The following is a 14,739-nucleotide window of genomic DNA, read 5'->3' as shown; positions in this document are numbered from 1 at the left end:
AAATAATGTCAAACATTTTTTTTATTTATAAACAAGAGTTTACAAAAAGTGTTTTCTAGTAAACGTAGAGTAGGTAGTAAAGCAGGTAAACGTATTAAGATCCCAAGTCCCCCCAAAAACACAAGAACAAAAGACAAAACCCACATAAACAACATGACTAAAATGAAAAGCACAGCGAAATTACCATAATAATAATGTTATCAATAAACAAAATAATAAGTGAAATAAGTGGGGAACAATCCTAGGATGACTGGGCTAGGTCAGGGTTTGAACAGAGAAGTTTGCCTTTGAGTTTTAAGCAAAAGGGACCGAGTGACAGAAACTGCTAAAAGCTGGAGACAAAATATAGACTTAAAAGACTGATATATAATATATTATAGGGTTGATTGTCAGACGCTTTAATTCAGTGTTTCACATGTAGAAACATAGACATTGAAATTGAAGAAGGGGGGGTGTGTTGTTGCTGTTTTTCTTTCCTTTGGACCATTTTGAGGTCCAACAAGTGCAATTTGAACAATCAAAGCTATGCCTATCTATGTAACTGAGAAAGAGTGGAGCTGGACAAGCCTATATCGAGTTACATTAGCCGCGCTGAGAGGCTTTGATAACTGTTTAAAAGTCCTTTATAGAAATGCGAAGATAAAATTGTAGATAGTACATCAAATAAATATTATTAATTGTTGTAATGGTAATAATGAATCTTCAACTTTGTTACAAGAATTGAATTAATAAAAGTGGAGACGAATAATGTGCAGAAATGTGACCTTTATTTGATTTTTCTGACCAGATGTGTCCACTTCTTATATATATATATATATATATATATATATATATATATATATATATATATATATATATATATATATATATATATATATATGTATTATATAGAAATGTATTTTACAACAAGAAAAATAAGAAAGAAAGAAAGAAAGAAAGAAAGAAAGAAAGAAAGAAAGAAAAGGACAATGATGAGTTAAAGTTAGCATTTACAGAAATGGAGAAACATCAAGTTCACACAACACACAGACTGTTCCCAATGCTCTTAAAATAACCATATTTTTCTTACCTTTCAAACCTGCCTATGTAAACCCCGCTTTAATTTTTTTTTCATTTCTGACTATTAATATTTAGTATCCTAATAATGAACTTATTTTAATAACCGGAGCTATTATTAAAAAAGTGGAGCACCGAGTCTGTCTTATGCTCAGTCTCTCGGTGTCTTTTTCCTGCTGGTAACTGAGGCGTTGTTTCAATAGACGATCTTCGATGAGGGCAGCAGCGCAGACGAAGGAAATGAAGTCCGTTATATGGATCCGTTATCCTTAGAATAAAGACCACACTGAAATCCTGAATGGGGTTTTCATTCTAATCGTAATTATATGATTATATAGAATCATAAGGGCAGTTCTTATTGTTATGTTTCATTTCATGTTAAACTAATATTCTTAAATCTATATTTTAATTATTTTTAACGTCATGAATCTTAACGTTTGGCTGAAACAATGAAGATTAAAAAAAATAGCCCAAGTATTTCAATTTTGCATAAACATTTTAAAGTGTTCTTCACCCTCTCCCAGCCTGAACAAGAGCCTTTTTCTGTTATCATTTTGAACACAAATATTAATACAACTTCACAAATGGTCTGTCTGGCACGAAAAATTAGATATACTAAAGAAAAATGTCCTTTTTACGCTAAATAGTGAGCGAAAGATAATTTATTTTCCCGACCGCAATGATTTAAAACAAACTTCCAAATTCAGTGGTTTCTTTGTCAGCATCCTGGATCTGTCTTCTAAAATGAGCCATTTGACATCATATACACAGTTACATAACTTTTAGTCGCAGAAGCTACTCCACAGATGGGATATAAATGTTAGTTTGTGTTTCCGTGTTTCCATAATAACAGCCTGTAAACCTCTGCTTTACTAGACGAGGCATCAGCAGCTCATTTTTACCTCAACACTGACATCTAGTGTCACAGGAAAGAAAGAAGGAAAGAAAGTGAAAAAACTAGAAAATGCACTTTCTGAAGAAACTGCAGTTTGAATGCTGATAGATGTTTTGAGCTGAAATGAAATAATTGCTGAATGTTAAGTTAAAAATGTTGAATGAGCTGAAAAAGGTGGAATCATTCACCTGAAGGGTAAAGTGCACTTACAATTTTCCAAGTTTGGAAAGTAAACATCCTTAAAATCTAAAAAAGCTGAGTAATGACAAATAAATAAATAAATAAATAAATAAATAAATAAATAAATAAATAAGTCAGCATTCACACTAAATAGTACCATAATATATATAAAAATAATGAGTGATTATATTGTTTATTATTTGCTAAAATGTCTAATAAAGAAATAATCCATAGATTCTTTGTTTTTGTTTTCATTTAACAATAAAAAACATTAATAATTAAAAATGGAGACAATCTACCCAGATAAATATTTGAAACAATCTAAATACCGGACAGGTTGTTTTGGGTGTCAATGACATAAGTTTAACCACAAAAGGTTTTCCTCAGGTAAAGGCTCGGTGTGACAAGAATACCAAGTAGAAGATAATACTCAGATTACACTTTTATTACTCTTTATACCTGCTTCTTTCCAGTACGTGCCAGTAATACTGTGCCACATAGTTTGTATTTCATCCTCGTCTCTTTAAGCTTTCTTTTTTCTCATTTCTGTCCCTTCATCTGTTAAACGAGAGTTCTTCCTTCCCACCATCACCAACGGCTTCCTCACAGAGGACCATCTGAATGTTAAACTTATTCTCAATATTGTAGGTCTTTTTATTGTAATATAAATAATAATAATAATAATGTGACTGTTCTTGTGAATGGTTGCTATATATGTCACCCAATGGTTAGCAAGTTGCATCAATGTACTGTATAGATTTATCACACTTACACAAATATGTGCTTAATGGAACCAAGCTGCAATCATGTGGCTGAAAAGTGAAGGCAACAGAGAAGTGTTAAAAGCTGCAGTCCCTGTAATGGCTACTAATGATTGTACAAAAGTAAATCAATCATCAGAAACTGTTTTGTTAAAATGCCCAGTTTTACAAGGTGTGTATACGTGTCCTATCACTGGCAGCTGTAGCAATGTTCGGATTTTTAAAGTAACTGACTAACATGAATGGCTTTTTATTTAAGGAGTTTGTGCTTCAGTTTTGGTGCATGAAATTTCTGTATTATATTCCTCTTTTGCTTAGCACTAGTTAGTGGGTATCTGTGTGTTTGAAGATCACCCGTGCAGTTTTAGGGTGCAGATTCCTAAGCAAGCTTGCTAGTTGCTAACGTTTTGTTCAAATATGGTTGCTTTTGATTAAAAAAAACAACAGCACACAAAACCAAAGAAAAACATTGTGGTGGTAAAAATAGTCATGCTAAAGCTTCAAAATGTGGATAATATGGCATCTTTAATATGCAGCCTAATATTAATACTTGGCAACCTAAGGAATACTGGTATTTTACACTCGTAGCTGGAGCATGTACCTGGATTGTACCTTAGTGCTTATGGAAGAAACTATCTATGACCAAAAGAGACTGATAACATTATTTTTTATCCTGTAATGCTGGCCTGGGGATTTATTAGCAGTGACTCACTTCTGGAGTCAGCCTCAAATGGACATTTGCTTCGTTTTCCAGCCCCAGAGGCTACGGCTTGAACGGTAAATGACTGGTATGTAGCACCTTTCTACCTAATTTTGCGTTTTGCACTGCAAGTCTCATTCACACAGGGCTTTTATCTATACTTAAGGACATTTATCTAACATTGACATACACACTGTGATGGATGTATCAGGGGCAACCTGCCCAAGGAAGATCTATTGACCTTCTGATTGGTTGACAGCCTGCTCTACCACCTGAGCCACAGCTGCCGGTGGACACGGTGAAAACTCACATTAAAACAGACAAATGTTAACACGAATGACTTCACATTCAAGCAAACTTTATTAGTGTGATATGAAGCAGAAATGTAGGATGATAGCATGAGACATGAGCTTGGCCTATACACAGCTCTGCAGGTATGTGTGGTTACAGGTCATCAGGCACACACACTATGTACTGTGTTTACACAGTTAACACACACAAACACACACACACACTTACTCACTTGTAAAGGATTTACAGGCAGGATTTTTTTTTTTGTTCGTTTTTTAAATTCGTAAACACAAAGTGCAAACTTTATATATTTTAGCACCAAAACTCAAAAATCTAGTCTATAGCACCAAAAAAGCATATTAAATCGTACAGGATACTGAAAAAATGAAATGTCCATTATATTTAAAAATGCCAAGAAACTGTCATCGAAATGTGTTTAAAGTTTCAAACATTAAATTAATACTGAAGCAGTCTATAGAAGCGCAGAGAGAGCATGCGTGTCTGTTTTGCCCCACTCACATGAAATAGTTTTTTGCAGTTTAAAATAGAAAAAGCGCACGAGGTCATGAGAAAACTAAATTAAAAGAAAAAACATGATATAAAGGCAAATAAATTCCTATTCAATCCTGCCCTGAAATTATTTAGGCTAAAAAAAGTGTATCTAATGGCCTTTGGGTAAAAAGTAGCTTCTTTAAACAAACTTTTATGTTGATATAAAAACTAAATGTGCAAAGTAAGAAAAAAATAAGAAACCAGTAACTCCAACTGTCAGATACATGTAGTAGTATGGAAGCAAAAAGTACAACGTCTCTCTCAATATAGAAATACAGTACACATGTCATGAATCAGAACTGCTGTGAAAGCCACAAACTGAGTTATTTTCCATCTCTGGTTTGGATCCATCATAAATCGATCATCTACCCCAGTAACTCAAAAATACTAAAATATTAATCAGCATATCGTCCCTATTTCAGGTATTTCCATGTCCTGAGTATTTTTTATTGTGTATATTTGAATCATCTGACTCACATGCGAACAAACTGTAAGTTTAACTCCTGTGCAGCTCTGTATGCGTCTTCTATGTTCATCTTCAGGCTCATATCCAGGGATTCACCTCAATAGCTGCAAAAAGCAAAGCAAAGGTACTGATGATTGATAGGTAGTTGGTTCCAGTCATTCTGAATTCATAAATTAGATAAAAGCTAAAGAAACATCCTGTATTTTCACTCAGAGACGTAAAATTAAGTTTACTTTTCTGTCAGCAAAATGCAGAATTCTGGCTTCGGTGAAATATTAAACTGAGCTGTGGGTATCTTGTAGAGACAGTAGGAAGTGGATGTGTTCCCCAGAACAAAGTCAGGAAATAAGGTGGAACTCCACAGGTTGAAACAACATAAAGAATCACAACAAATGTTGATTTTTTTTTTACTACTTAGACAAATCAGCTGATTAATAAACCTGCAGTTGCACCTTTTACATGTGATCATCAATCACAGAACACAGTTGCACCTTTATACCTGAAAGGAAGTCTTCACTTTCTAGTTTTGGAAAATCTATAATAAAAAAATCAGTAATCAGTACAGAATTTATGTCTGTAACTGAATCTTTTCTCAGGTGTAGAAGGAGCTGTTTCACAAAGCAGCACAGATTAGTGAGTTACCCACTCTCTGTCTGGGCTTTACCAGGCTATAATCCAATGATGTAATGGTTAGGACTATCGCTTCAAAGGGAGAGGGTTCTTGGTTTCAACATGCTGGTCAGCTGGAGTCTTTCTGTAAGAAGCTTGCATGTTCTCCCTGTACCTGCATGGGTTCTCTCCAGGTATTTTTGGTTGCCTCCCACAGTCCAAAGATATTCAAGTTAATGTGTCACCACAGAAAAATCTTCATCTCATCCTCTTCCTAGCATCCCCCTCTACCACACTGCTCTTCTACATATCCTCCTTCACTACAATTATGAATCTTCTTAGTGGTCTTCCACTTTTCCTCCTCCCTGACAGCTCTATATTTAGCTCCTCTCTCCAGTATATCAGCTATCCCTCTTCTGCACATGTCCACATCATCTTAGCCTTGCCTCTCTAACGTTGTGTCCAAATTGCTCAACCTGCTCTATCCCTCTGATATACTCATTCCTAATCCCGTCCATCCAGCTGTCTCCCAGTGAAACATCTTCAGTTCTGCCACCTCCACCTCGGCCACCTGTCTTTTTGTTAGTGCCACCATCTCCAGACAGAATATCACAGCAGGTCTCGCTAACACCCAATGACGTCCTTATGTTAAAATGCATCAGCTGATTTCTTGTGATGTAATCACATGGTTCTATGGCTGTTCTTCTATTTCACAGCTTCACCAAATCAGCCTGAATTAACAGTAAAGGAAACGTAGAGGTTTCTCACGCTGTCACGGTGCATCCGGACACATGTGCAGAGGTGCCGGTGTACTGAACATCGCATCGAACGATGTTGTTGTTGAAGTTGGACTCTGGAACTTGCTGTCTGGGGTTTACTGTCACCTGACAGGAAAGGAGTGTATTACAACACTCATCAGTGCAGAAGGTGAAAATTATATGACCAAATCAACAACATTTGGCAAAACTTTACTATTTTCAATCTTTAACAACTCAATAATATATTGTTTTGTATTTTAAAAAGGCACAGAACGGTCAAAACCATGACATGTGAATCAGACCTTCAGGATGTACTTTCCAGGAGAGACGTCAGTGATGTCAATCCACTGACAGTCGATGTCAGCATTGTAGGTGTCATAGCAACCTGGACTCAAACCCTATTAGAAAAACAAAGGGAAAAAAACTCCACATTAACACAGTCCTGTGAACTTAATATAAACATTCACAACACAATTTTAAGACATTTTTGTTGAGGCTTATGCGTAACGTCAATAAGGGATAGCTGTATTCATTCATCTGGCTGCATTTGTGGGTGTTTGGATTGCTAATCTATTCTTTGCATCACTTCTGCTTTTAAACGCTGTCAAACTTAATTCTTTCATCATGACCAGTTATTATCCTGCCTCCCCATGTGAGCCGATCAGCCCTGGATGTGCTATAAATCTCAGTCTTCTTCCGTCATTCTGCCTTTCAAACTCCACTTGCTTCAGCCACCACCAGGGGGTCCTGTCCTACGTCCCACTGTTGCTGGAGTCTGTTTTGCAATGTAGCTTAATTGCATTCAAGCTGTCAAATAGTTTATTAGTCAGACCGAATGAAAATTAATGTGCTAAATGATGAATTGCTGAATATATATAATTAATGGTTGTAAGTAGGGATGGGTATTGATAAGATTTTCACGATTCCGATTCCATTTTCGATTCTGTTTAACGATTCGATTCTCTTATCGATTCTCTTTAAAAAAGGAGAACACTAAGGTCGATTAGCTTAGAACTTTGTTTTATATCTTCTCTTTGAACAAGATAGAAATTTAGGAGTAACATGGCCTTACAAGCCCAACAGTGAGATCTTAAGAGATCCACAGCCTACGGCTCTTCAATGGGGTGTCAAAGGGGCCCCAGGAAAAAAAATTGTAAATGTAAAATAATAAAATAAATATTCTTCTGTAGCAATAACAAAGTATAACATAAATTATTCTGTAGCAATTACACAAGAATATCCAGAAATGTCCCTGCCTACAATTACACACATTCACTTACCGAATATCGGGGGCATCTGCTGTGGCAAATGGGTTCAAGCCTTTTACCACAAACTTAGACACTGCTCGGTGACATTCGTCTATCCTGGCCTGAAAGGAGACGCTAACGGTAGACTGCAGCGAGAGCTGCCAGCATCTGAGCCAGACTCTGTCTCTCTCATCATGGTCACCTAAATGCACAGTAATGGCAGGTTTTGTAATAAGGCAGATCGCGCTAACATAATATGCACTGTTAGTGGATTATTTACCTGCCGTATTAACGGGAGAGGACGTGCAAACGTTACCGCTGCTGCTGGGTTGAGATTCACGAGTCCGGAGCGGAATTAAAAACACGACATTCATTTAAGGTTATTGCGTGTTTTGTGAGCAAATGCTTTTGCATATTCGTAGTGTTTCCTCCCTTAAATTAAACATCTACTTTGCAAGTATTGCAAGTTGCCCTGTTGTCATCCGTTCTCGTAAAGTATAACCAAACTTTTGAGCGTTTGAGCCGCTTACGCGCCGTGTTTCCTGCCAGGTAAATGACGCTCCGCAACGTGATGACGTCATTCGGGGCGACTGGAATCGATAAGGGAATCGTTTGCAAAAATGGCAAACAATTCCAAGGAATTGAAACAGTGGGAACCGGTTCTCAACAAGAACCGGTTTTCGATACCCATCCCTAGTTGTAAGAGACATGGCTCTTATAGAATAAAAACCTGTGCTGTCTACAGTCTGTGAGCTCAGAAATCATCTAGTTTCAGGCCCTAAACTAGGCTACATATTGTTAAGCAAGAGTACTTTTTCCTTGTTCCTTTTAATATTAAGATTTTTAAAATATTGATTTCTTCTTTTTTTTGTAAAAAAAAAAAATGGCATCAATGAGTTTTCAGCTTTCAGGAACCAGGAAAAAAGTTGCTTTAGCTGAAACTAAGAACTGCTTCATAAGATCAAAAGTACTCATTATACAGTACTCTGTCATATTTATAAAAGATATGACGTCTACAAGTCAGGTTAATGTGTTTTTCTCCTTAATAGTAATATAGAAGTAATCCAATATATAAATGAATTTACTTCCATATTGTCCCCAATGTGTTTTTGTACCTGAGTGTGTGAGGTGCAGGCGAAGCGGCGATAGTATCCTGGATCACAGGAGGTGTCCTCCAGACAGAAGCTGGCCTTGTGACCCTCAGCCACTTGACTATAAGTTCGGGAATCCAGCAGCTCGTACAGGCTGAACTCGTCCATGCTGTGGAAGTGACTGAATAACACCACAATAAAGTCACAGTGTGGCAGTAAACTACCAAATAACTGGGAAAGTAAGTCCAGGAACAATACTGGGATAATAAATGTATACCAACGTGAATCTCTAAACCACGTTAAACCCTTTCATCTGGCAACCTACTTATGACAGCTGTGCCACTCCCAGGCATATCGAGGTTTGCTGGGCAGGAAGTCGGCCGTTCCCTGGTTCTTCACCCTCTGAGGAAACCTCAGTAAAACTCTGGTGTCATAATCCTGAGAATAACGAGAAGACCTAGAGGAGGAGAGATGATGGCGAGAGACGAGCTCAAAGTCAAGTCTTCAGTTTGAATGAATAAAAGAGGGAATTCTGCACAAACACTGAGTCTTGTGTCCATCACTGAAATGGAAATGATTTGGAATTTCAGTAGATGAGGTATGTTCCATGTAAAGTATGTTATTAAATGTATCTTATAAATCATATAATATTCTTTTGGGACACAGGTAGATGGTTACCCAAATACAGCACTTCATCAGAATCAGAATCGTGTTTAGTGGCCATTTATATGTGCAGATACATACAAGGAATTTGGTTCCGGTAGATGGTGACTCTCAAGCACAGCATCAGTTGATATCTATCTATCTATCTATCTATCTATCTATCTATCTATCTATCTATCTATCTATCTATCTATCTATCTATCTATCTATCTATCTATCTATCTATCTATCTATCTATCTATCTATCTATCTATCTATCTATCTATCTATCTACACACACATATATCTGCTTAGCACTTTTTATATTTATTTAAGTCTGTGTCTTATAGTATGTTTCGCACTAAGTACCGCAGCAATTTCCTAATGTTATAAATTTGCTCAAGATTTAGCAATAAATTCTGACTCTGATTCTGATACTATGTAAAAAACAAACTTGTGTGTATATGCTGACGTCTGCACACCAGGGGGCGCTGCTGAACGAACCTGCAGTAAGTTGTCAGCTTCCTTCACTGAGCTCCTGAATTTTGGTCAGTCCTAGCTTCACATTTTTATGTCATACACAGAAATTATCTCAGTGGGAGTAAAAAAGGACACCAGCATTTGTCTGACTGTGCAGCTAGTTATTAGTGAAGGCATCTGTCCCTCTCCTTTTATACTGTTTCACATCTGAAACTAAAAAAACTATTTTGTCCATTCACACATTAGTTTTTCGTTCAATCAGTCACTCATACTCAAAGTGAAGTTACAGTTGATTGGTGAATTTTAAAACGCACAGTGTGAAAATAAAATATATCTGATAACAGGCAGCAGAACCGAGGCCTGCAGTCAGCTGTGTTATCTTACGTGGCAAGGCAGTTCTCCTCTGCAGCACAGCGCAGGTTGTACATGGGCACTCTCTGGACGTAGGTAGCGAGCTGGATGTAGTATGGATCAGGAACCAGATCAGGGAGTCCTGCAAACAAGACACGGCAGATGTATACTGTTTTCATCCCTTTCCACTTTCACTCACATGACATTATGACATCAGAAAGTAAAACCTTTAAACTAAACTTTAAAAGTGACACCTTGGCTCAGTATACTACTGAGATACCGTGTAGTTTAACATGTAGGTCTAAGGTGAAAGCCAGCAACATTTAGCTTTAAGATCAGCCCCTTAAGGCATATTATAAATGTGCTTAGGAAAAACTTATAAACTGGTCGTGCCAAATAGTCAAAGCTGAAATGGGCTGTTACAGGATCTTTACACTGAAACACCTGCAGGCATTGTGTATATGGAGGAAGGCTGTAGAAACTCCAAATCTACCTTATTTCAAGTCAACATTTAAAGGGTTATTGGTTGAGCATGAACGCTGAGCCTATAAAAAGCTGCATGTAGACAAAATAACATGAGGTTATGAGCCAACACTTAACACAAGCGATGTGAGGTGTTTAAATATATGGTAAGCTCACAGTCTTATGAAAAAAAAAACCTACGTTTGTGTAATTTTACTGATTTTAATCATGCCAGCTTGTTTTGTGATGGTTTGTCAGTGACGTCCTAATGAATAAGCAAGCTAGTTTTCTTACCATTCTGGTGGTAGCTGGTGCCATAACCGGGTCGGGGTTGAACCCGAGGTCTAGGTCTGTAGTACGAGTTGTAGTAGTTATAGTAAGGGTCATAGTTGGAAGGCTTGTACGGGTTGTAGGGATCATCTCCCACCATCACGTCCTCCCGTCCAACCGCGCCGGAGTCAGGTCGCTGCCGCCGCTGGTGCGTCATGGCGCGTAATTGCGCCGAGCTGCTGGCCGCAGGGACCCTCGGGGAGCCCCGGGCTGTATCGTTAGCACTGCTGAGGACAACCACGGGGTTCCCCTGGCTGGGTGATCCGCTTTGCCTCCTTGCGGAGGGCCTGTACTGAGAGCCACGGCTCAGGATGCTGAAAACCTGCCCGTTATGTTGCCATGTCAACCCCCGACGAAGTGAATCAGCAGCAGGACCTTCCTGGGCGCGAGCTCCATCCAGAAAAGCACAGAGGAAACAAATGTGTGCAAAAGAAATCAGCAAAACGATGGGGGAGAGCTCCTTCATTATTAATAGCAAATCTCTTGAGTTTTTAATGAGAGTTGCTCTTTTTCCAGCCACACAGCTGCTGATTCAAGGACTTCCTCTCAAATGTTTGAGCGCAAGAGAGTGTGAGAGAGAGAGAGAGAGAGAGAGAGGGAGAGGTGGTTTAAGTTTAAGTATCAGATGTGGCTTCAGACTCTCATTTGGTGTAATTGTAACTTCTTTATTCTCGCTTCAACTCAAAAAATAAAAAAGCATACAGTTGAAACTGAGTTTTGTAGATGTCCAGTAAGTTTCCCAGCAGTCTCCAGCTGTGTGCTATCAAATGGGAATTATTTTTTACGAAGTTCACAAGTGCACTGTAGAAATTAGAGTTAAAGTCAGGCCCTTCCACTGCAAGTACAATCTCACAAAAGTACCCTGGGAGCCAGTTACTGGACCTCACTGTAACTACATGTACCTTTTTGCAAGTTTATGTTTTAAAGTAGCCAAAGTTGTATATTGACACCATGTCTGATAGAGTTTAAGGTGTGATAACAGGAGGCAATTTCAACTTAGCTAAGTATGAAAAGAAATCAGGTAAAATATGCATTTTTCTCTAAAATATTAAGCTTTTACTGTATTTTCTTGTAAGTTGACTGAATGTATTTCATGCATTCTGTCAGGTTTATGTTATGTTTATCTTTCTTTCCTAATTGCAGTATGAGGAAGAATTTAGCACTGACATTTCACAGCAAGAAGGTTTTGGGTTTGACAGCATGAGGCCTCCGTTCTCCCTGTTGTAGCAACTGTTTAGTCTCTCAGTCTAAACACATGCATATTACATTAATTGTTGCTTCTAAAACTGGTCATAAGTGCAGAAATAATAAAGCTTTGAGTGTTTATTAAGGTCAGAAGACTACCATACAATGAATTATTAATAGTTCTGAAGTTTGATGACTTTTTAAAATGTCCAGTTTGGTGCTATTACATCAAGATGAAAAAATGTTAGTAGAGGTTCACAAACAGTCTATGTAAGGCACAAACTACAAGGGTACAGAGGCAGTACCTTAGAAGTTATGATACCAATGACAAGCCTTTGTGCTGCTGAAAGTACAGTACTGCATTTAGAGACTTTACAAAAAAATACAGATGCTCTCTGTCTCTTTCACACACAATGTGAAGTTTATTGTCTTGGTTTACATGTTTGAAAGAGGCTCCTGATTTTTACACTAAACATGTGGAAGGCTCGACCAGCAGTTTTACACATTGTCCTATTTGTTTTCATTGAGGCTTTTCCCCAGGCCTCACAATTATAGTTCATATCCCAGCCAAACCCAAACTGCAGATGCAGCTCAGGAGCACCAGATATCATGAAACTGCAGCTTTACCCAAATGTGGCAAATGGAAAATATCATCAGGGGAGATTTGTGATTTAAAATGGATCATGACAGCAATGCATGAAAACCTTTAAATTCCAGATTTCAATGCTGTGGATGGATTTCTCCATGAAGCATGGTAAAGTAATTTTGACTGTGATTCAGAAAGTTTGATGTTTATGAACAAGAAAAAAAGAAAGCAAACCGCTGCATGTCAGAAGGAGTTGGTTTGAGACATTTCGAAACTAAAATCTTATCAAGCTTTACTAGAAAAGACGGCACCAAAAACAGCTCCTTCTTTTTCACTTTTAAATTCCAGGCTATTGTCTCCTCTTCACAGGATGAGGCGTAATTAGGGTGATGCTTTGACTTCATAGCAGTCCTGTCTCAGTCGAATTATGTCTGTGGCCAGAGCTGCTCAACTTTACTCAGAGATCTAAAGATACTGATTTCTGACTCACTATTGCTTTAGCGTGTCCACCCTTCATTTAAAAAGAAGAAAAAAGACCTCTCAGGGTAAAAAAGGAGTCCAGTATGCTCCAGTTATTTGTGGCTCAAAACTAGGGGCTTATATTTTGTGGGTATTTATTGTATTAAAAATACATATATCATATTTTTTTAACATATTTTTAATCATAATAAGGTGTGCTCCAGTGACTCGACACCTACAGGTTTTGTCTGGCTTTATTGGAAAATAATAAGCTCCTCTCATGCTGAGCGCTCAGGATGCTTTAGAAAAAAAGCTGAAATTGAAGCACTTACCAACTGAGAAGTTTCCTCCTCTGAGTGCACAGTAAAACACAACCTGCCACCCACAGAGCCACAGCTCCTTCCCTTTAAACCAATCCAGATAAATCACTTCAAATGCTTTAGGTTACACTATACATTTTCTGTTTAACATGTCAGTGAGTTATGTTTCCATCCGGAGTGGTCTTTACACACTTTAAGGAGAACCTAACCTGTATCCTTACCTTGGTCCTTGTATATTTCCTTTAATGAGATGGTAAAAAATCTGCTTGCTCTTGTCTGAGACCTTGAAAATGTTGTTTACAGTTTGTTGTCCTTGTTTTCATGTCGCTTAATGTGCAAAGTACTTATTTTGGTATCCACAGTTTGATAATGAACCTGTTCATTGTTCCCCGGAGGAACAGTGGAGCATCTGCAAATGATCAGCTGCTTCATCTACTGTAATGACAGGAGTCTCACCAGCTCTGCAGTCATTGTTTGGAAGAAGCTCAGAGAAGGAAAATAGATTTTAATTATGTTGGTACCCAGAAACTGTCTCAAGACTAATCATTACTCAAAATGTTAAGTATATTTCTCTCTCAGTTCCTAATTTATTCCTTTTAACTGATTAATTCCTGTTAATACTGATACCTGAAACTGGCACTGAAATTGTCCAATCAACATGTTTGTTTGTTTGTGAAGAAAACCCTGTTCAGCAATGTTAATTCAGGGCTTCAGATGGTAAAGCTTGGGGATTTGCCATATGCAATTAAAGATTATAAATTATAATTAAAGAAGTGGGGTAAAGTAAAGAGAAAAAAAATCTAAACAAGCTCATTATCAAGCACTATGAATTTCACATTGTTGATGGGGTTGATGGGGTCATCTACTTTCTACAAAGGTTTGCTCCAAGCCCTGCCCATATTACAAGGCAGGTACTTTTTGCTCATTACCTCAGGACATGTATAAAGTTGCAGGCAGTACAAATGCAGCACTCCAAGCTTGTGCAACTAAAATCAACCCATTCAGCTCTTGTGGTTGCCACTTATTTTCTTTCTGGCTTCAAATATCAGACACAGTAGACTAGAAGGTGAAAACATAACTTTATAACTACCAGCTGCCTGTAGGTTTCCATAATGATTTTTACAGTTCTTTTACTTCTCAATAAAATGCTTCATGGCCTTGCAGCAGCCTGCTTGTCTGACTTGCTTGTCGTAGACTTGGAGGCTTGCAGGACTTGGAGCGGTCGTAGACTTTGTTTGATTTATCTGTGGTTTGTAACAGAAATATGATGCAGTGTAAATACTGCTGTTATATTGTTGTAATTATGCATTTTTGACTA

At 37.8% G+C, this 14,739-nt stretch overlaps 1 protein-coding gene across 2 annotated transcripts; it reads right to left on the bottom strand.

The window, feature by feature from the left end:
- Nucleotides 1-3,943: 3,943 nt before the first annotated feature.
- On the bottom strand, nt 3,944-11,378 carry lox (lysyl oxidase). Of its 2 annotated transcripts, XM_080894787.1 has the most exons (7): nt 10,836-11,378; nt 10,113-10,221; nt 8,932-9,063; nt 8,631-8,787; nt 6,571-6,666; nt 6,279-6,394; nt 3,944-5,005 (listed from the first exon to the last, which is right to left on the bottom strand). In XM_080894787.1, the coding sequence occupies exons 1-7, from the start codon at nt 11,335-11,337 to the stop codon at nt 4,999-5,001; spliced, it is 1,119 nt and encodes a 372-aa protein (XP_080750913.1). In that variant the 5' UTR covers nt 11,338-11,378; the 3' UTR covers nt 3,944-4,998. The 2 variants fall into 2 exon arrangements, 1 of the variants encoding a protein (XP_080750913.1); XR_013973163.1 differs by lacking the exons at nt 8,631-8,787; nt 8,932-9,063; nt 10,113-10,221; nt 10,836-11,378 and adding exons at nt 7,549-7,717; nt 7,796-8,203 and having other exon boundaries at nt 6,279-6,666.
- Nucleotides 11,379-14,739: the final 3,361 nt, after the last annotated feature.

The sequence above is a fragment of the Rhamphochromis sp. 'chilingali' genome, assembly GCF_963969265.1.
Source record: "Rhamphochromis sp. 'chilingali' genome assembly, chromosome: 10".
NCBI lineage: Eukaryota > Metazoa > Chordata > Actinopteri > Cichliformes > Cichlidae > Rhamphochromis > Rhamphochromis sp. 'chilingali'.
This window is presented reverse-complemented; position numbering and strand designations above follow the sequence as displayed.

What these genes read in the sequence shown, in the direction of transcription:
- lox (XM_080894787.1), bottom strand. Translation starts at nt 11,337, where the DNA reads ATGAAGGAGCTCTCCCCCATCGTTTTGCTGATTTCTTTTGCACACATT. An exon ending in GAGTGGCACAGCTGTCATAA is followed by an intron (nt 8,788 to 8,931) that starts GTAGGTTGCCAG and finishes GGTGTTATTCAG; the next exon opens with TCACTTCCACAGCATGGACG. An exon ending in CCTGCACCTCACACACTCAG is followed by an intron (nt 6,667 to 8,630) that starts GTACAAAAACAC and finishes TTTTTCTAATAG; the next exon opens with GGTTTGAGTCCAGGTTGCTA.